Below are 21288 nucleotides of genomic sequence, written 5' to 3'. Positions count from 1 at the left end.
AGATGCGCCGCGGCTCTAGGGTCCTCGAAGCTTCCTCGATGGACTTGACAATAATGAGCTTGTCGAAAATTCTGCCACTGACAACCCTCCCGGAGCTCGATAGCTATCAACAACGATCGCGTATCGAATCGTAGCACCAGTCCACGACTGCTCGACCCCCGGCAGATTTTTCCCTCGGTGGCTCTCGGAGACTCGTTCAATCGATGACGATTCCCCTTCGAAGCAGTTGCCTCCGCGCAGATCAGAAGAGCCCGAATCGCATGAATTTATGCTGCATGAGTCGAGACCGCAGCTTTTCTGAACAGAGCTTGCGAGACCGCTTAAAAGCTGCTGTATCCTCGATTCTTGTCAGAAATCGAAATCACGCATCGGAATCGAGTTTTCCGAGTTCGGGAGACTACCCGACCAAAAATTCCGGCCCTCAAGCGAGATTGGAGGGAGGGATCCGAAATGTTCCTCGGAAAGACGTCTCGTGAAATAAGTATGCATGGCCCCTCGAAGCTCCTTATTGAGCGGGGGCGCGAAAATTCCATATTGTGAACCGGTTTTCTCTCACTGTGTTTCGGTTTTGAAGGCTCCGGGGACGTTGTCAACGAATGAAAACCATCCAGGATTGCAGTGGCCCAGAGTAACTTATTGGATTCTTGCGAGTTGAGTTTCGTCCCCAGTCCTCACTCCATGCGCGGATGAGAGGGTTAGACTAGTACAAGCTAAGATGGGGAGACGATTATTCCCAGAACCACGATTGATCAATTCAGAAGATGGTTTCGCTTTTTTCAGCGTTTTTTTATTCATCATGTCCTCCTGCCGCGAGTCTTATCGCATCTGCTACCGCTTGTGTCCCATCATTTCTTTTTGCATCCTTCTCAGATTGTTCCGAATTGGAGAGATTCGACTTCGTCCTTATCCTAATCGATATTTCAGCGTCTATAAAACAAATGAGGAAGCTGTCTCTGCCGACATGGAACCTCTTCCTACCCAGAGATGGTTCGATATGATTGGAACTAGCAGGGAAACTCATGGAAACATTCAAATAAAGTTACGACGCTCGTGAACATGGTGCTGCCTTACGATGCTCGCTAAGGTGTACTACCCTTCGTCATTCAACGAGCAGCATTGCTTGACACAACCTCCGCCATGCTGAGTACCCGGGCGGGATTTCGCTGCGAGGCTTCTATCACTATGGTGAGACATTTGGATCCAGGCTGTTCTTCAATCAATGAGAGTACAAATGATCTGCAGATAGCTCGTTCCTTCGCTGCTCCGGTTTCATTCCGCTAGGTTGGGGATTTCCTGAAGATGCGATTGGAGATGGTGTCATCTCGGACTCACTTCTGCGATTCCTAGTCTCGACTGACTGAGCTACGAAGGGTTTTCAGCTACCGAAAACGTTATCCGTTCGTTTTGGATCCTACACGGTCATCGATGGCTCCTACGCATTATTGATAGCCACTCAGACTTCGGGCCCATCTCCGCTGCTGAGATGTGGGGTGAAGATATCTTCTCTTCCACCCGAAGATTAGCGTAGATCACACCCTTGACTGACTTAGTCTCGCATGAGAGCTCCCGCTGGACTGATTCTGTTCTTTTTTCTTTTATTGGAGTTCGCGTAACCGGGAGGAGAAATCGAACGTTGCCGTTCACGATTGGGGTTGTCCTACTCGCAGATATCTACTTCGATGCCACCGACGCAAACTCTTATTCATCACGACGAGAGAAATAGAATTTGTAGACGCAGTAATAGTTGTATGTAGTTTCTTGAAACTCAACGACCACAGTATCATTTTTGTCTTGGGAATAGTTGCCTTCGACCTTCGACAGTACGAACGTAAGCTCCTAGGAGACACTCGGAAGTGTCCAGCTAAGCAAATACATCTTTTCGTCGCTGTGAATTTCGATGAGTATTCTGCCGTTTATAGCGCGTTGTGATTGGAGCGAGTTGGTTTATTGATGGCTGGTGCTTGCGGGATCCATCTTGGAAATTTTGGCGTCCGTGCTTCGGACTTCGTCGAGGCGACTTGAGATCGAGGATTTGTTTGGAGTTTCCACGCCACGTCTTCTCCTCTTTCCGGGCGAGTTGACCGAATTCCAAAAGTCGCGCTCTTCCACAGCTGCGATCAGATCTTTGTAGTCGCAACTCCTCGAGAGTCCCGCGGCTATGTAGCATTCGGGGGAGCGTGCCCGCTTTTCCAAGGGTGCCATGGGATCTATGAACTCGGGAGGCAGCTTCGCGCGAATGTCCGCCCTGAGAAGGAGAAAACAAGAGGATTGAGTCTTATTTAATTCCAAGAGTTGTCTGATCCAGACCGGCCATGCTCAACCTTGCTAAAGGCGTCCCCCTGGGACGGAGCCTTCCGGGGCTCGCATCTTCACGAGACGATGCAACATGTATCCGTCGTTTCCAACGAGGTTCGAAAGTCGGATTATGTTTCCATATATGATGCGTAAAGACCTCGAAACCACCGTTTCCACAACGAGCTTCTCAACCACCACCTTAATCACCGCCACCACCTTAACCACCACCATTGCAACCACAGGCCACAATTCCCACCAGCACAAAGACGAACCTTCACCGGGAGCATTCCGAAGGGTATTCACGTGCCACATGGAAGCTTTGCTCGGAGAGTTTTACCTTTACGGAAGTTTCAGTCTCCCGCCCTCTTCCGCGATTTGCGGTGCTTCTCGAGGGGAAATCATTCCATTTCCTTAGAAGTCCTTCAGGAGAAAATTGGAACTCTAGCCGTTGCCCGAACTCCGGAAGCTTCGTAGATACCGGAGCTCAGTCCGCTGAATGGAAACTCGCTCGACATCGATGGAAGCTGGCTCGACAGCCCGTTCCTGTGCTGTGACATCTCTGATAACCTCGGAATCGACATGCTGCTTAAGTCGCCGGAAGCCAAATCACTCGTCCCATTCTGATCGAAGTTCGCCCAAGCCGGTGTCTTGAACAACGGCCGAGGAATTCCGGGAATATGCGAGCCGCTCCCCAGAGCGATTGATTACTGCCCAGCCGAACTATTCAGATCGATTACGGAGGTGCTGTTGTGCAGCATCATGGAGAGCGAATTTGTGTAATCCTGTGATATCACACAGCGATCGAAAACGAGAGAAAGCAATTCTTCGATAATCGGAATTGAAATTCACCTCCGTTGGTTGGCACAACGCTGCATCGGGATCTAGATTTCTCTCGATCGTCCACGAATCATCAGACTCCCAGCTTGGAGCGTTAGAGCCTTGATCGACCGCGGACCATGCCTCAAACTAGAAGCTCCCTACTAGCGCCATAGTCGCCTTAGCAGGGTCTTCCCGTATGCAAAGTTGTTACGGAAGGAAGCGGAGCTTAGAGATTGTGGTGTAGTCCTCGGGAATTCGCTTTTGGAACCAGCTGTCCCGGAAGACGTCGCAGCCCGACTCCGTTCGAGCCAACGACCATCTGATCTCGCTCCGAGAGTCCGAGCTTCTCCAAGCAGTGAAACGTAGTCGAGCGAAAGACATAACCTTTTATCGATGCTTAAAATACCCTCATTAGAACACGAGTCGTGGAAAGATAGCGTTCGGCTCAGATTGTCCCAGAAGTCAGCAATCCTTCGCGAAGACGGAATAATTCGAGCGTCTGAATTACGCCGCTCGTACTAAACGGGGTGAGGGGCAACGGCATCGCTTCGGATTAGGAAACGATAAAGGCGAATATCACGTCTGGAGGCGCCGGCCTTGCGTGTTAAGGCCGTTTCCGTACCTCAAGGACCGAACCAGAGTCGGCTATCATACGATTTGTTAACTGAAGTACATACTCGAATGGGATTCAGCCGATGAATAATTTATTTTTGGAAACTTTCGCTCCGCTGGACGGTATTGGTGCGCCTGGAGCGCTGCCAAGCGCACAGTGAACTGCTGCATGCGTGGTCATTTCGCTTGATATCGGAACGAACCCTTCTCAGGATATACCTACGGTCGCCGCATCATACATCGTCAGGGGACGAATGCAACGACACGTTTCTCTCTTTCTTTATCCTACGAGCCTTCTTCTGGTCTTCGAGGACTTTGGGCACTCTCTCAGAGTTTCATCTGAATGCAGAACCACGCGGTCGCATCATATTTCGGAAAGGACTTTTCCACCTGGAATAGCAGTAGTTGATTCAATATCCCCCGAAGATCCATCCGTTCTCGTGCATAACGTTGACAAACGCCCCATGCACTCTCCGACCCAGAAGTAATCGCAGGCGTTCACTGTGAGGGATTTTCCGGATGTTGAATATTTTTCCCACCACCAAAAGGAAAGCATCCAGAAGTTTTCACCCGAGTGAGCAACACGAGGAAATAAGTGCATACGTTGTGGATGTCCAGGAAACGCGGTGTTTCACTGACATATTGGGAGATAAGACGAGGTCGCAGAGATCCGTGAGGCAGCCGAAAATACGGGTAGCAGAAGCGAGGACAGATCGTGATGACGCAGGCACCCCGGGATGCCAGGAACGTCGTTCTGCTCTTCCGGAGTGGCCATCGACTCACAAATCCCTGGAATCTCGACGAGGTTTCGCAAACTCGCCGGCAGCCAAACATCGCAAGCGGGTTGGACTCGACTCGGGAGAGAACAAGGCGCACCTTCACCAATCCCATCGCTGTGGGAATTCCACCTGCGGATAATCACTGACTTCGGGAGCGCCAACGTCACTTGATGATTCGGGGTATCCTGTCCGCTGCGCCCGTGGCTTACAGCGTCCTCGCTCATCGGCGTCCAAGCTCCTCGAGATCTTTGTAGCTCACGACTGGTTCGCTCAGGAATATGCAGTCGGCCTGTCCTGGTAGTCGCAGCGGGGGACATATTTGGAATCTCATTGCGTCAGGGCTGTAATCCAACGTCGAGTAAAATGCGTGATTCCCTCTGGGCCACACAGACAAACATATGTAACTCGGTTCCGCGCGCGAATTCCATGCTCGTCCCCAATGACAGAAAATTCTTCGCACAGGCCTTGATGTCGATCTCTTCGAACAGTGACCCGAACGCCTCCAGCCTGGGAATCGAGACGAGCTCCCCGGAAGGCTTGCTTATAAGCCCAGTTTGAAACTTCCGGGGCATTGGCTTCATTTAACATGATTATAAACTCCGTGACGAGACGAGACGCGACGAGTTCGACTGCCTTGTTCCTCTCGTCGGCTGAACTAATAAGAGACTGGATTTCGAGATCAATTTGTCTATTGAAGCGGAGGACTTCTATTCCTCGAGCTGTCTGAGGGATATCGGGCTTCAGAATATCCAGGATGTCCCTACAGATATAATAATGCGTAAAGAGGAAACTTTGATTATTGCTCATTCCGAGGATGCTTCGCATCAGTCGTGAGAGACACGTCGCTTTTGACTGAGGAAGCTCCATGAAATTCCGCATCAGATTGCTTTCTCATATTTACACCGCCAACAAGGGACTGCGCAGCATGGCGGACAAGCAGGGCAGCAGGCTCCGGCTGTGTAAAGCTTCTTCTCCCGGCGCGGTGGTCCCTTTTACAAGAGCACCGTTAGAAACATCAGAATGAGAGTTTACTACGTCACGCCATAGCTCGGATTTCGAAGCATTTGTCAAGTCCGTGAGTCTGGTCGCTTCCTCGGAGCCCGCGCTCCCGAAACCCGAGTCCGCGGAAAATGTTCAACATCGGAACCAAGGAGAGATAGGCTCGGCTGCTGCTCGGACTTAGCTATCCTCGGCGCAACGTTTCTCCTGCTGAATCTTCTGCGAGCTGTCGAGCGGAATCCCCCGAGAATTTCAAAGAGTTTATCAGATTTCCATCCCAGGTCCGGGTGTTTCCATGGAATTTCAGAAGGAAGTCTCTGCATGAGATTCCCTTGCTCTTGAGCGCTCTGAGAGAATCATCGTCTCATCTACCTCATCTGAGAGAACATCTGGCAGGCAGGTAGTCGTTGACGGATGTTTGTACTCTTTTCCGTCCACGGATCTCGGCCACTGTCCGTCCCGACTCGAGAGCGCCGCTCCACAGGCCTTCTATTATGCATCAGTGAATCAACTTACTCCTTGGCTTTGAGTTCTTCGGTGAGGGTGTTCAACTCTCGTATGAGATGCTCAACCTGCTTGCCTTGGCGTTTGAGGTTGAGGAAGTATTTCATTCGAGCAGAAGAGCTGTAATGAAAAAATTCCCCGTGAGATTTGGTATCAAAGGAGTCTGCGCATTTCGTCGCGAAGTGAAGTACGTTCTACAGCGCGTTTTTTATGCGTCCTCGATACAGGTGATGCATCATTCAGTAGCCTCATCCGTATCAACGTTACGCTCAACAAGCTGAAGAAGCACGCTCCCGGACGGCAATGACCGAGAATCAAAGTTTCGTTTACGATTGCCAGGTCGCAGGACCTCACTCGCTTCAGAGCCGTCTCGGAGGAGGCCGCGTCATACTCTTTGCCGGCAGCAATCGGGCGCGGTCTCAGCGCCAGAAAACGCGTTGGCATTCTCTTCGAACTCGCACAAATTAGTTCGTAATATAAATTCCTGAATCTCGCCAGGCCACGAACTTATCCAGGAGAATGCCCACCGAGCTTCGACTCTCCGCGAAACAGACTTTCGCGCGAATAAATGCAGACCTGGACCAGGCCGACGACCAGGGCTCCCAGACTGTTTCCGCGAATGCTCCACAGACGCGAAAGCTTCTTTTTACGACATGTTGGTCATCATCTTTCAAGGTCATCGTCTAAACCTTTGTCGACCTTCGGCAGTTATTGTCAGGGACCACGAGTGGTGAGCTCTGTCCTGCGATTCCAGGATTCACCGCCGTTAGTTTTGCCCGGGACCACTATATCCTCCGCACCGTCGAGTCACAAACACGTATATTAAATTCACTGCTGGATTTTTCTCTGATGCATGGAAATGGGGGATATTCATCATTGTAACTCGCGACAGACAGATAAGGAGGAGCAATGGGCAGAGGGTGTCCCGGATACTCCGATTGTATTCAATCGAGCTCAAGTCGAAGCATGGGTTCGTAGGTCTGAGGTCTCCGATGGCGATGGGAGGATAAGTTGACTGTCAGGGTGAGATCACGTTTCTTGGTGGCGGGCTTTCTTGACCGTTAGCAACTCGAGCTAATGCTTACATTCTACTCCGCCCTGATCGGGTTACACTCCGCACTCGGAAGAATTAATCGACAAGACGATTGACCGCCCTCAATTACATGGCAACGATTGCGAATCACCGTCTAATGGGGCTGACGTAGTCCTTGGCTCGCTGGAGTACCGAGAAGGGGGATGAGAGGCATACGATTGCTCGAATCGTTCAATGCCTCGAGAACTACGGACTCATTTATGTAATTCTGACGCTCAACGGGCGTTCAGCGCGAGCGTACGTTCTAAGTAAAGCAAGATGAGGAGCTCGCTCTGCCCACGGGGCTTTGCTCGTCGAAGAAAGGCCTTTCCTCGCTCCACCAGTAGCATTGTTTGTCGGGATGGACCGTTTCCGCCGGGTGAGTGGGCAGGTTTATTAACACCATAGTGTTGTGACGTAGTGACAGCTTCACGGTAAGATTGCATTCACGCTGAACGCTCTGTCATGCTGGGACGAATGCGTGGACTTGGGGAATAATACTGACCGACATAATTCGCATATTCTCTATGGGTTGCGCTCGCTTCAGTCTCGGGGAATACCTAGTATCGGGAAGCGACACCCGGATATGAGTTATACAAAAGAAAAGCTCTTCCCCGGAACAACTTGCGTAATCAGATAGGATGTTCTCTCAGCACTTGTCAGCTCCGAACGAATCTCTCGAGAAGATGTTTCGAAAGTCATTTTGTTGTGCACTCTGAGCTCCCCGAGCGAAGATTTGGACTTTGGGAAAGTTCTCTCTGTGTCTGAATCGATGTCTGGTCTCTCAACGGACGATCGATCTTTCACGGCTCTTTCGACACGTCGCGAAAAGCGTCAAGGATGCATCAAGCCGAGTTTTCAGCCGATACAGGTTGTCCTCCATCTCTCGACCATCTCCTGTGAGGAGCTAATTCGTCTTCATGTACGTCTCCTATTTCAATGCCAACGATCGTTTCTCGGCAGCAGATTCTGATAACGTTCAGCTTCGGAGCTATTCCGAGCGGCGTAATGCGAGTTAGACTTCTCGCCGACCGCCATTTGCGCACTTAGCGCGGATGCCTTGATGAAGACAACGCGCGGCTGCGCGAGCCGCGTCGACTCTCGAGTATCATAACTTTCACGTCGGAAACTGCCGTAGGTAGATAGAGGCCGGCCCTCATGCTCTAAATATTCAAGATTTCCGAGCAGGGACTCAGCTCCTCGCAGAGGTAGTGTTCATGCTGTACTATGAGGTTCTCCTATCAGGTTCGTGCCTTCGAGCTGAGATTCTGATCAATATTTCCTCCAACCTCTGAAGGTATTCGTGACTTCTAATCCTTTTTAGCAATCCAATATCCACCGAAAGCTGTTCTTCGAGATCTTCGACCTGGACCCCAACTCGGAGCTATAATCGGAATTCCAGGAATTTAGAGATCTTGTCGACGCTGCGGAGATCGATAGCTTGTAGCACTTGGTGCTCGTCGGGAAATCCTCCTCCTCATTAGTTGACTGAGCTTCCGACGCTCTCTCTCGACTTTGGAGTCTTAAGAGAGCGTCCCTCGAGTTGTGCTCATGTCATCGGTCCTCGTATCTCGTGTACCGTGACCGCTCAGTTAGGAGCCAACCGTCTTGCATGTTCAAGTGACGGGGAAAACACCGGGCCGAAAGCGGTGCTGTCGTATCTTCGCTTATCTTGGGGCGGGCCTCACTCGAGTCTTCTGGCCGAAGAGCAACAATCTTATCACGAGGCCTCTGACAGCCTCCGGTGGCTCTGATTGATACAACGTGGGAACGCGTCAGAGCGATGAAGTCTCGAGCGAGGTCATCGACTCGTGGCGCTCATGTCTGACGCGCTAACGGTCCCCAGAGAGCGGGCCTGTGTCCCCGACAGTTTTGGACAATCATGTTCGGGCGACGTGCGGCTCTCTCCCCCCCCCCTGGCTGGGCTGCGAGCCCATTTTTGTAAAGATAAATATTTATACATCTGGTCACTCAGATTCCGTGCTCTGAGATCGACGAGGATTTGGTTATTCAGAAATGAACTAGGGAGTAATCGACAATCGTCTTCCGGTGAGGTCCCAGCCCCTCTCAGTCAGATGACGTGATCCCCATGCATGTTGAGGCAACTCCGAATCAGCAGATGCGCCGCGTTGCGTTGCACCGCTCCCTAGCGAGCGAATCTCTCTCCGAACTAGTCCTGCGTGTGAATCTCGACGTTCCGCCCGCTCTAGATGAAGACTGAGAATCTAATCTCGGTAATGGTAGCGAAATATCAGGACAGGGAGAATTCGCTGCTTGTCTTTATCTCTGTAAAGTGATACAGTAGGCCCGCCTTTCGAGTCCTCCACTAATCGGGAGTCGCTATCAAGTTCCTCATGGGAGTTTGTCGTAGTATTTGTTTGGCTGAGCTGCGTGCGATTCGTCCTCGACTTCCACATTTCCATCAATCATGAAACACGCCATCCGCTCGGGCTGAGGTTTGGTGAGGCGGTCGATGGGTGCTCATAAAGGAATCTGCCATCATTATCGAGATCTCTTGTCGCAGGACCGGGAGTCGGTCTGCGATCGATCTGCGGCAGGAACCAGAGAACATCAGGCTGAGAATCGGGGCATCTAAGGCCGGAAATCCTCGCGTGAGCCGGACAAGGGCTTCGATTTTGCGGCTCGAAGTTTTGAGGGGAACCGCAGTCTTACGAAACAGTTTTTAGTTGAGATGTCCACTACGTATGCGTAACGGCTCTATGCAAGATGACTCAACATCGTGTTCCAATCTTGTCGATGCTCGCACCTCCCAGTTGTAAATTCGATCATCCAAGGTCAGCTCGCAGCGTATGTAATCAGCTACAACAACAAGCCGCGGAGTCTCCCTTGCACGAGCACCGTGGAAGTCCATGGAGCTCGAGTCATTGACGTTCATCGCGTCCCAAGCTTGTTCTTCGGCGCACCCCATCCATGAAAGATGCCATCGTCCCGTGCACCCGATCAGCCAGATGATTGCCGGATAATTATGATTTGGATAATACCAATATTGATAATTATAATGAGCAGTGGAATCGACCGCGTATCGTTTCATGAGTTCCAATTCCACTCATTTTCCCGTAGAAGAGCCCTCAGATCCTCTCTCTATTCTGAAGCCTGGCGCAATATTTCTTGTTGGAATTATTTCATCAAATGTCAATACTTCGACGATGATAGCAAGAGTCGGCCCTCATTTCCGATCTTGATGACCGGTGAAGGCGCGACGTTGATAATCGGGACTTGACCTAAAGGTTCGTCGGTGAAAAGTTAAGGCCCATTCTCGCCAGAGGCGACGCGACGAGTAGCGACCAATCAGGGTAATGAAACATGTGAGTATTCCACTAAAACAAATTGTGTTCTAGCCTGTTGCTTGTCACCGTCGGCGATGCACCACGAACGGAGGCCATCGCTGCTCAAGGTCAGACCGCTGAGCCGCCGGCGCCAACGCGGGCTCGTACACGTATATCCTCAGCAATCGTGATCCATCACGATTGACTTATGAAAACAGTATCGAGAAGGGATCCAATGGGACAATAATCAGAGGTCTCGAAAATCACCCCGAGACGTGTAGGATATATACGATCGGTCATTCACTGAGCTACTCGGAACTTGAGTGGCTTGTTATCCATGGCTCAATCGAGTTCTGACGCGAAAATTTCTCGCTCCCGCTCTAGCTTTTCAAATAAACTTGTCGACTCAGAACAAGTTTTGTGTCTCGATGGCCTTGCTCGCTCCGGAAAATGTCCTGAAGCTCGATGACGCATTTTTCTTCCAATTCTGTCGCTGTTGTGCATAGAGGATACGCCTGCTCTCCGCGGAGAGCTTGTTCGGCGGTGGAACTCATTTCTTCAATGACTTGAATAAACAAGGCATCCGAAAACAAATTCGAACCATACAGTGGAGCCGATCAAACCAGCTGGAGTTCTTGCATTCAGGAGGGAGGGGCGTTTCGATCCCCGGACCCCATCGTTCCCGCTACCCTCATGCGGAATACTCCTCCCGAACACGCCTGATAGATGAAAACGTGAGCATCTGAATTAGCACATTGGCAGAACAGGAATGAGAGTGGGAGCGTTCCCATGGAGAACTTCGGAAAACAATCGGCAGAGAAAACGAACGAGGAAACAGAGCGGCGCCCTCAGTCTTTTCAAACTCAATGCAGAACTTAGTTTCTGTTGTTGCACACGACAAAGCCATCCATGGTATCAAACACGCTCTGTCTGCGGCCAGGCTCGTAATTTGTGCCCACTATGACACCGAAGGGTTCTAGCCGCAGTTCCTCTTCCGGTGAAGAGCCTGTCTCTATGGGCAAAGACTCTTTCAACGCTTAATCGTCTGAAGATTGATCCTTACGATCCGATAAGAAAAACGGCAGAGGACAGGCTCAATCCCGACTACCGAGTAACTGGAACTGTTGGAACTTCCGCGTAACTCATCGCGCAACGTTAATCAGGAACGAGCAAAACGAGCGAGCGCTAAGCAGACGAATCCATTTATCGAGCGGACGCACGCCATACGTGTGAGCGAGATATTCCTCGAGGTCATTCCGAGCTTCATCTCTTCATAGTCGACACGAGAGCCCTCTCGCACACAAGAACACGCAAAAATAAAAGCACCTATCAATACAAATGCGGCCTCAGAGCGAGCGACCTCGTTAGATTCCGGTGAACCCGCCGGCTCGTAGAACTCCAATGAAAACTCATCGAAGGGTCGATTAGAAACACGGCACGTCGCTATCAGCGGCTCGCACGTCGTGAACTTTCATTCTGCGCATTACGCTCCTCGCACCGCAAGCAATTCCGTGGAGTTGCTCGAAGTGAATTTTCACCACGAAATGAAATACAACAATTGCAACGGCAACAATGAATACCCGCTCGTGAGGGCGGCAGCGTGCGAATATGACCGACTGACTGACTGACTGACTCGCACAGAACTGAATGAATCCCGTTCATTTCGGAGGCCGTTGACACTCTGCGTACGTCGCGGAAGCGTTGGCGACGTGCCAGACGAGGCTCGCGCGAACCTCAATAAGTTACCGGGCGCCGAGTCATTCGTGTTTCGAACTTTTCTCACAATACATCCGAATCATGAGAAAGAGGGCGAATTGTGGTCGACGCCGCGATCTAAAAAATGAATCGCTATCCCGACGCAAGCGAAACCGCTGGATCGGTGAGGGCTCGTTCATCAGGACCAAGGGCAAGAGGTCATCGGAGTTCGGTGAGCGCTGGCCGTTCGCACCCTCTGATCGCAATCATTTCGATCTTCAGAGTGAATCATATATTCATTTCTTTTGTGTTTGCTCAGCGGTAGACGCATGCGAAATTCCTTGACCTCGCTTCGGAAAACCCTGACACACATAGCTTTCGCTCCTCCGGTGGTACCGAGAGGGTGACATCGATGGTCCTGAACTACGTTAAGCAATTTCCTGGGTTAGCTGAATCTCCTGGGAGCCCGACACGAAGCGAGTCCATGCAGTGCCCCGTGGGCTGTAACGCCAGAGCGGAACTCCCAAAATCATCATTGTTTTCGGTGAGGCTGCATTTTTGTGTGTTGAGCAATAACTCCAATCCCAATGAGGAATGTCGACCTCGCTACTCAGGATACGTCAGACATCCTGCGAAGTCGGTCAGTCTGAGTAATCTCTGTTACAAAAGCCGCCTTGGCCGCGTGGAATGCCTAACGCCACGCCGCCACCGCCGCGCCACAGGGTACGCCGACGTCTGTTGCGATAAGGTTTTTTCTATCCGACTATCAGAGCCTGATCCGATGGCTGCAACGAGCCATATATATTCCACGTAGACTGAGCTGCCTGCTTGTAGGTATACGGCCGGGGAGTTGTGCACCGGGCAAACATTATTCGAGTACGGCCTTGTGAGACAAGAAAAACGGCCGGTCCCCTTCGCGTCGGAAAGTGACCATGTGAGCTCTGGCACCATGGACCACCAATGACGACTCGCTCCATCTCCCTGGCGCTCGGGAATCCGCCTGGGGTCAGGGGGTCATGCGGCGGGTCCCCTAGGTCAGTCCCTCCCACCGAGCTCCGTACTTGGGGAAAGAATTTCAGCCGCGTGTCCCCAGAAGGGACAAATGGCCGGGCAGTCAGTGCGGAAACACCACAACTCTGTTAGAATGCAACGAGGATGCGGTACGTACATGAAGATATGCGGCGGGAACGTGCATCGACAGCATCGTATACGCCGGAGTAGGTGCATGCACCGGCATCTTAAACTCTCGGAACCGTGACCGAGCCAGGTGACTGAGACTGGCGAGCAAGTCGCTCGATCTCCGGGAGGAAGGGACTACACTCGAAAAAAAAATTCCCACATTCCGTGTCGAACGGAGCTAGAGTACGCTACACATGAGGTGGAATCTCGCTGATCTAGTTCACGAATCTGGATTTTTCAGACCAAGCCCGCAACCTCGGGGTCCGAGCTCTCAGCAAGGAGCGCTCGGATCCACTCGCGGAATTTATGCGGCCCCGCCGCAGAACTTGTGCAGAAGAGGAAATCGCTGTCGCCATTCACTCCAAAGTTCGGATCTGGCGGGGGAGCTGTCCGCAGGAGGCATAAACTAAGGAGTTTCAGGTCTACGATGTACCCGTTGAGAACGAGCCGGCGAAAACCGTGCAGAGCGACATCACTCGATCCCCGCCACTGAATTGGAACAATCAGAGAGGGCTCTTGGCGTCGTTCTTCCGTCGAGAGCGCATTCGGACGCCACCCGAATAATCACCTGTGCTTGCGAAAGCCTTGAGAGAGTCGTGGAAACTTTTCGACGATCGATGGCCGACACGGGACCGTCATAAGAGAAATGTCTACGATAATGCTAATGCAGTGGAGGAAGAGACGCATATTCATAGACATATGCATTATTCTCCGAGCTAGACCCATCAGGACGGGATGCATCCGGGCTCTCTGAATATCGGTCAAGGGTTGATATTCCACTCAAATTCGCTGCGATCCGTACGAACGTGCTCCCGTGAATAATTGCGCTCATTCGGGAGGATCTTTTCGAGATTTATTCCCGAGCATCTCGAGATGGAAGAGAAGACCGGGTTGGAATCGATAAGCATTCAAAGAGCTTTGCAGAGATCGTACCTGACCCTTTTGCCTGCTTGGCTCGCCTGGAATCTCGTTGGGGAGTGCGGTTTGCTCGGGAGTGTCGTCATGAGCTGCATTTTGTGGCGGCTACTACTACAAAATTTAAATGAGCAACAAATTTAGGACGGGCAAGAGAGAATTATTTAGCATACCAATGATGAAAAAGCTCGTGTACTTTTTGACACCTGTGTTTAATGAGAGCCCGAGCTCGAGTTAATTAGTGGGATACAAGCCACACCTGTTAACCCTGCGTTCATCGTTGTGCTCCAGATCGGCTACAAATGCAGCAAGTGCTGTCGAGACCGACGTCATGAGCCGGGTTCAATAGTAACTCCGGGGCGCACTTTGACACCCTCTGGCACCCGGAACTCGAATTCGGAAGCCCAGCTCGCGATTCTTGCGGCTCGAAGTTCCGAGCAGGCTGCTCAACTCACTCGTCACGCGCATCGTAACGAGCAGCCGTTCGTCCCCGCAATTAAGCACAAATTACATTCGGTGCTAACAGGTCACTGGGGCTTTCCGAGGCTCTCCTGTTCCCACCTTCGTGCTGGTTGACTTCAACAGCTCTGTTCGTAAATGAATTCGCTCTCTCGGCCGACTCCGGACTCTCGAGAACTCAGAAGTCGGCAACCGCCCTTGACCGAAGGCAACGGTGTTGTGGCTCAGCGGATCGACGTAGGAGCGCGCCACGAAAACTTGAGAGATCGCAGAGATCCTTTAGGAAGATGAGTCGTCTCGGTACCCTTCACCTTTCGACTTCTGCCAAACGTTCAAGTATCCCGCGAGCTTCCACGACGCCGACATCGTAGTCGAGGAGTCGAATCGTGGCCCCGCGGCCGTTACTAGCACACCTTTGATGTCTGTGTTTGCAGGTGTTCAAACACTTTCCCCAATCTGTTTGCGCTGTCGGGCACCTGTCAAGCTCTTTTCTCCATCTCTCGCTGACGAGGGAGTCGTTTTCCGTCACTCACGACGGTCGCATATTGGATCCACAATCCATCCGCGTTTCGCGAAAATGATTTTATCTCAGGTGGAGGGCGGCATAGAGAGGAGTATGTCGAGCGCGATGGTCGTCGGTAGAAGCTGCTTCATCCACACTCTGACGGAGGTCTTCGATCCCGAGACGCAATGGAACGCTTCCCCGATGGACGTGGTGCATTCCCGATGTCTTTCGCGCATCCAGGAGCCCCTCCTGGATCGCCCTTTGGAACACTATGCAGCAGGGGGGGGGCGCATATCTCTGGGATATGTAGCTGGGAAAAGCAGTGTGATATCCCGGGCTCTTCTATCGATCTCCTCGCCGGATCAACGAGTCTCTCCCCACAAGGCAGTGTGGAGACGTATAGGACTCCGGTCAAGCTCTGGGAAAAACCCCGGAAATTCGGAAATAGGAGCCCGCTATCCGTTCTATCGGTGAAGATGCAGACTCCGTCGAGGAACGAAACGACGAGAGCGAGCGAGTTGGAGCCACTTCGTTCCTCGCTGCTGTTGCATTTGGACAAGTGCCCCCAGAGGATTCGGATACTTTCCAAAAATTGCCTGTTACCCCTCAGAGGACGTTTCCAGGGCGCCTCAGAAAGAGAGACCTCATGAATCGGAAACACAGGAGAGGAGTGAGCATTGATGGACAGACATTGATGCAGTTACCGATGGGCGGCCGACAAGATGCCGACGCAGCGGGCGAGGAGCAATTACTGCAAGCGCTGTTTTGTCTCGGGAGAGCATCCCGAGCGGAAGAGGAGGATCCGGAATAAAGTGAATAGATCGATGGATGGAACGATAAAGTCTATGTAGCTGCCGGACTGTAAGATGCTGGAGTTGCTATAGGCATCGGCGACGTCGGCGTGGCGAGCGGGCAGCAGAGAGGCTTGCACGCCCCATTAAATGCCACTCTCTATGACAAAGCCGGCAGTTTGCTCTTGGCGTCCATTTCATCATCCGAGTGCTCGAACCGCATGCAACTTCTTTAACAAGGGCTTTAGCCACGCCTGCGAAACTCCTTATTGTCGCGAGACGCTCTCGAGCGGACTCTCGGGAACAAGATGATCTTGCTCGAGGGGGTAACTACATATATGCACAGAGACACGTTTCTACAGGGAGCATCGCGCGCGCGAGAGAGAAGAATGCGAAGACATTAGAAAGAAACGAGCTCTTCATATGATAATAGACAGCGGACGAGATCTCCATCCTTTCTTCAGAAAAGCCCACAAGCTCGGGGAAAACGCTTGCCGGTAATTCCTCCCGCTAGAGAGATGGCGCTGCCTCCGGCTCATGAGCGTCGGCTTCCGAGATTCGGTCGGCGGATCGGAACGCGAGTGGAAAACAGGGGAACGACCGTCCCTCGACTTCGAGGGCTCCCTGAGCGCTACAGCAACTCAAATGTATCGCCTCCTCGTCCCAAGTCCTCATTTCGCGCAGCCATCATGCTCACGTTCACGTTGAACTTCTCGGCGTGTTTTCTGTTTGCTCATAATTCCTTGCTCGGAAAAATACCCCTCGCTTGATACATCGAGAACGCTCTCGCCTAACGTCGACGTCGGAAGATGACGGGCTTCGACGGTTTCTCTGTTGTCTCTCCGTGCAAGCCGTAGGTCCCCAACTTGATCAATGCATGAGACGCGAAACCAGACTTCATTGTGCACTGGCGAAGCGGCGCAGATGCCGTCACGCAGAATGAAGTTGTCTCTTATTCATGTCGCTCGCCGGAACTTTTAGTGCTCAAGACCGCGGCTCTTTATATAATGTCGGCGGCTGGGGAAAACTTCTCAGCTATCCTGTTTGCTCGGTCTTTCTAGGTCGCTTGTGAGAAGAAAAACGCTCAGACAAACGTTCATCGTCCCGTGCCGGATTGCGGAAAGTCATTAGGCCAAATAAACCGATAACACCGAGAACGACTTCTCCCCCAGAACAAAGCTAGAAGGAATCGGCTCTCCGTGCAAAACGCCTCGTTCTACAGGAATTATACGTGTTCCACTGCGCCGATTGTTGATCTTCTCATCTGCGACATCTCTGCGTACTTTTTGCAGCGCATGCACCCATTCTGAGTTCGAAACTCTTTATCTTAGAGCGAGTGGAAGCTTCCGGTAATCCCTCGAGTTCGGATACAGGCTAGGGCGGAGTCCTCGACGTTCCGAATTTCCCAATTTGAGTAAGTAGGTTCTTCCAGGAAAACGATCCGAGCGACATAATTTGTTAGGATCTCTCCGTCCAGTCATCCATCCGGCAGCCGGCGTCCCCGAGCATCGATCCGAAGGAGGGAAATGAGCTCCTTCTCGACCTTGCTGGAGTGAGTAAGCCGTGCTGGTTTGATTTGGAATGAAAATTTCGAGTGGGAGAATTCCCACGCTTGAGATGAAATACGCTTCCACTGGCTCAGAACCCGCGATTGCTCTAGCGTTCGTCGGGTCAGATAGAGAACGGGTAATCCGGGATTATAGCTCACAATCAGATTCCAATCAAGTTGAGACAACTCTCATCGAACGTCGGCAGGACCGCGGTCGGAGCCTCTCCTGGAGAACCCATCCAACTTGTCCCGAGCGCATGGTCGGGAATCAATAAATTCCCATCGTCATGACAGTAACCCCCCATCCGAAGAACCCTCACGTGACCCCCTATTCGGAGCAGTGTCATGTTATGGCCAGGCCCATTCCGGGGTGATCTATCGCATCTAAACACTTTCGATACGACTCTTGAATATCAATCTCCACGAAGAATGAGACCTGACGTCCGTTTTTTGAAGGCTCGGTTGAGATTCACAGCCAGCCTGGAGCTCTCTTTCAAAGAGAAAATATCGATTGCTGATCCCCCTCCGATCATGCTCACTTTTCAAAGAGATCGGCTATTCCAGTGTGCCTCGAGTTCTATCGATCATGCACGCCACGCTGTTACGCGACGCAGACTTTCGGCACCGACTGCGCTCCGAGTCCCTGTACCACGGAACACGCCGTGGAGTCCCAGCAACCCCTCCCTCACAACACTCTCGGCTAAAGACGAGACTATTATATTTGTGTTATCTAGAGCACAGAACAAGAGTCCGGCCTTTTGCCAGTGTACAGAGCTCCCGAGCTCAAACTCAGGCATTGTATCTTTACAGCTGCGTTTAATATGCACTCTCGCGGTCCTCCGATAACGGCCTTCGAAACTTACGGTCTGATCTTCGGCTTTTTGGTGCGCATAGCTCGCGCGGCGGCTCAACGAACACAAACCATTTGATGCATCGAACTCGATGAGAATCGAGACGGCACGATTTTCCCCGGGACCAGGGATCCATCCATAGGAAGGAAAGTGAAATTCTTCTTGTCTCTTAATTGTCCCTGGTTGGAAGCGGCAGTCCTCAATTAGGCACTCATCCCCTGAGTTTCGCAGAGTAAGCATATCGATGATCCGTCCCGCATCTCAGAAAACACTCGGGAGCAGCTCCAATGCCGACCGCAGAGGATTTCGGGAGTTCCCGCAAACACAAAGCCTGAGCTTCCATAAGAAATTAGATAATAGGGACGAGCTCTTTAGGTGTCTGGGCCGTGACATAGTAACGTGAGAGATACATGTGAGATGCTCGAGGCGCGACAGTATCGATCGGAGAACAATGTCCTGCCGCTGCCAATTGCTTCGTTTTCGAAATCGCTATGATGACATCAGCAGATGGTGACGCAAGAGATGATCGCCGCTTATAATCGCCGAACTCCATCCGTGGGAAAAGTCAACGGCACTTATAGCGGACGAGCGTCTCGACTCGAAATTCATCGGCGCCAAGCTTTCTCTTCGCCAGACTCCCCTATCCATAATAATCTTTCAATTCCGCTTCCGGTGACCAATTCGTTCGTGTATCTGCTCACACATGAACAGGTACTCCGGAGGGAGTTCATCTTCCCGTGGTGATGGTAATGCCGCGTGGTTCATTAGCATACTGACGGGGACACAGTAAGCTTAAGCGATTCCCACAAAGGCTGTGTCACCTCAGTTTATGTAGGAAAAATAAAGCACTAGATGCTCGCGTCGTAAAACGCGGCTCAAAAAACTCTATAAATATTTTGTTTCTGCCCTCACTTATCCTGACGGCAGTCCCAACATGTTCAAGATGTGGGGCGCTGCAGCAAGCACCGGATTCGGACCCTCGGCGTCAAAACTTTCGGAGGCTTCCGGTGACGTCCTTGTTCATGAGTCCTAGGCACTTGAAGCACCCTCGCGAGATTTTCGTCTTCTATCATCAAGGTCATGAGGAACATCGAGGCTCGATTGAGGCGATCGGGAATCGTCGGAATCTCCTCACCCATGGCACCCAAGCCCAAATTATCGGTTCAGCGAGAAATTCCTCGTCGATTCACAGAGAAATATTCATGACGTCTGTCTTCTCAATAAGTGGCAACGTCTCGAACGATGGAGAGACCGTTGAAAAGGCTGCGCGACATATGGGAAGCGAGGAACTCTAGCTGTCGATAGTCGTAAGCGTCCCGTTCAAATAGGCGGTGGCGAAAGGCACTATCCTTCTCCTCGCTCCGAGACGAGCGCCGATGAATTCCAGGGCTTGGCAAAATATCTATCTCGATCTAAATATAAGGTCGCGCTTTGTTCAGAGGAAGTCCGCGACAGTTTCGGTCTGAGGAATTCTCCTACCCGACCGCTTCAATTGAAGCGCGGAATTTCTAGTTTTCCACCACATCGGGAGAGTCAGCAGCCGCAGAACAGAAGTATTTTCTTCTCCATCGAAGGGCAGCGGTCTCGATGGGAGCCGATGGGTCGGTCGCTGGTTCAGAGACCCAGAGCCGTTCCAATCCTGCTGCTATTGATACACAACGAACCCTGACCACGTTTCCTTTTGTCTTTCTCTTTGTTTCTCGGTTTTGTGCTCTGCCTTTCCGCCGCCCGTTTTTTTTCCTGTGTTACGCTTGCATAAGACGCGAGCTATCCGAATCGAGAAGCGTTCTCAGTCATGAAGGCGTACTCAACGACTGGATCTCACGGAACACAATGTCGACCGTGAGTGCTTCCTGGAGCATTGTTTTTATTCATACCGTATTTTCCTTCTCCTCGCTCGCACCGCATGCCGGAGAAAAGAACACACGATCCCGTGAGTTGCTTCTCGGACGTCAGGTGTATCCCGACCGCTCCGGGAACGTTTATGAGCAGTGATTCAGGTGTTCCTGAGTACGTGATCCTACCGCGTGCTCCAGGCAGACCCCCGAAAACGTTTTTCTAAGCAGGTTCCCATCCCGGGCTGTTCTAGCAAGTTCTGCACCGCACAGGTATCTTGCAGGGCAACCACTTGAGCGTTCTTGCAGCCGCAGTCATGAGAGCGGAGTTCGAGACGCAGACTCTGATAGTAATCAATAAGTTCGCCTGGGTATACGGGAAACCTAGATCATGTATCCTTGAGATATGGATAGACATATCCGACACCTGGAATTTTATATCGCACGAAGAGATCGCTCCCCAGTCGGAGCGATGACCCCCGATCGATGAATTGCTTCAAAAATTCAGAAAGCCTCATGAAGGATCGCGCACCAGGATGAATCACTCGGTATATCGCGGATGTCACTCGGAGTCTATGCAGATTGCTCCAATGATCTCGATCGAACGATATTAAGCGCAATTCACCGCGTCCGCCCCTCGCCAAACGTCCCCACCTGTTGGAGCTGGGGATCTCGCACGGCAATGATCGCATCACGGAAAAACTTCGAAACAAAGGTGTGTTGGGATGGATACTCTCTCGCTCGCTTACTACAAGGACACAAGCCGATGCTGATGAACTCACCTCTCTTGCACGGGCTGAGCTTCTGCGATGGCGACGATCGAGGCTGCTGCCATCGCAAGGACGAGGCTCCAGGACAGAGGAATCCCGGCCCTTCGCTTGACACCGGCCATTTCGGCAAAGTGGAACGGGAGACCTTGATGCGTCGCGTCGGTTGCTGACACAACGTAGAGACTTGTTGCGGACGTGCGCTCCTAGCTTGCGATTGTCTCGAGCGACCGTTTGCGAGATTCACGAACGTGATCCTGAAGCTATACGGCCACGAGGACGTTCTCACTCCTATATAGTCCTGAATGACGTCACCGAGCAACCCTCGCCACACCAGAGGATCCGCCTTCTGAAGGCGGCCGTTGTTCCCCTGAA

At 51.7% G+C, this 21288-nt stretch overlaps 1 protein-coding gene across 2 annotated transcripts; it reads right to left on the bottom strand.

The window, feature by feature from the left end:
• Positions 1 to 771: 771 nt before the first annotated feature.
• On the bottom strand, positions 772 to 21200 carry LOC100906079 (uncharacterized). 2 transcript variants are annotated; one of them, XR_001951210.1, is made up of 4 exons: positions 20929 to 21200; positions 6021 to 6128; positions 4653 to 4846; positions 4009 to 4116 (listed from the first exon to the last, which is right to left on the bottom strand). XR_001951210.1 is itself a non-coding variant. In XM_003745532.2 (3 exons), exons 1-3 carry the CDS (start codon positions 21036 to 21038, stop codon positions 1945 to 1947), a joined length of 519 nt encoding a protein of 172 aa, XP_003745580.1. In that variant the 5' UTR covers positions 21039 to 21200; the 3' UTR covers positions 772 to 1944. The 2 variants fall into 2 exon arrangements, 1 of the variants encoding a protein (XP_003745580.1); XM_003745532.2 differs by lacking the exons at positions 4009 to 4116; positions 4653 to 4846 and adding an exon at positions 772 to 2245.
• Positions 21201 to 21288: the final 88 nt, after the last annotated feature.

Source organism: Galendromus occidentalis, unplaced genomic scaffold, assembly GCF_000255335.2.
Source record: "Galendromus occidentalis unplaced genomic scaffold, Mocc_1.1 scf7180000077484, whole genome shotgun sequence".
NCBI classification, from domain to species: Eukaryota; Metazoa; Arthropoda; class Arachnida; order Mesostigmata; family Phytoseiidae; genus Galendromus; species Galendromus occidentalis.
The sequence above is the reverse complement of the archived record's forward strand: the minus strand, read 5'-3'. Positions and strand labels throughout refer to the sequence as shown.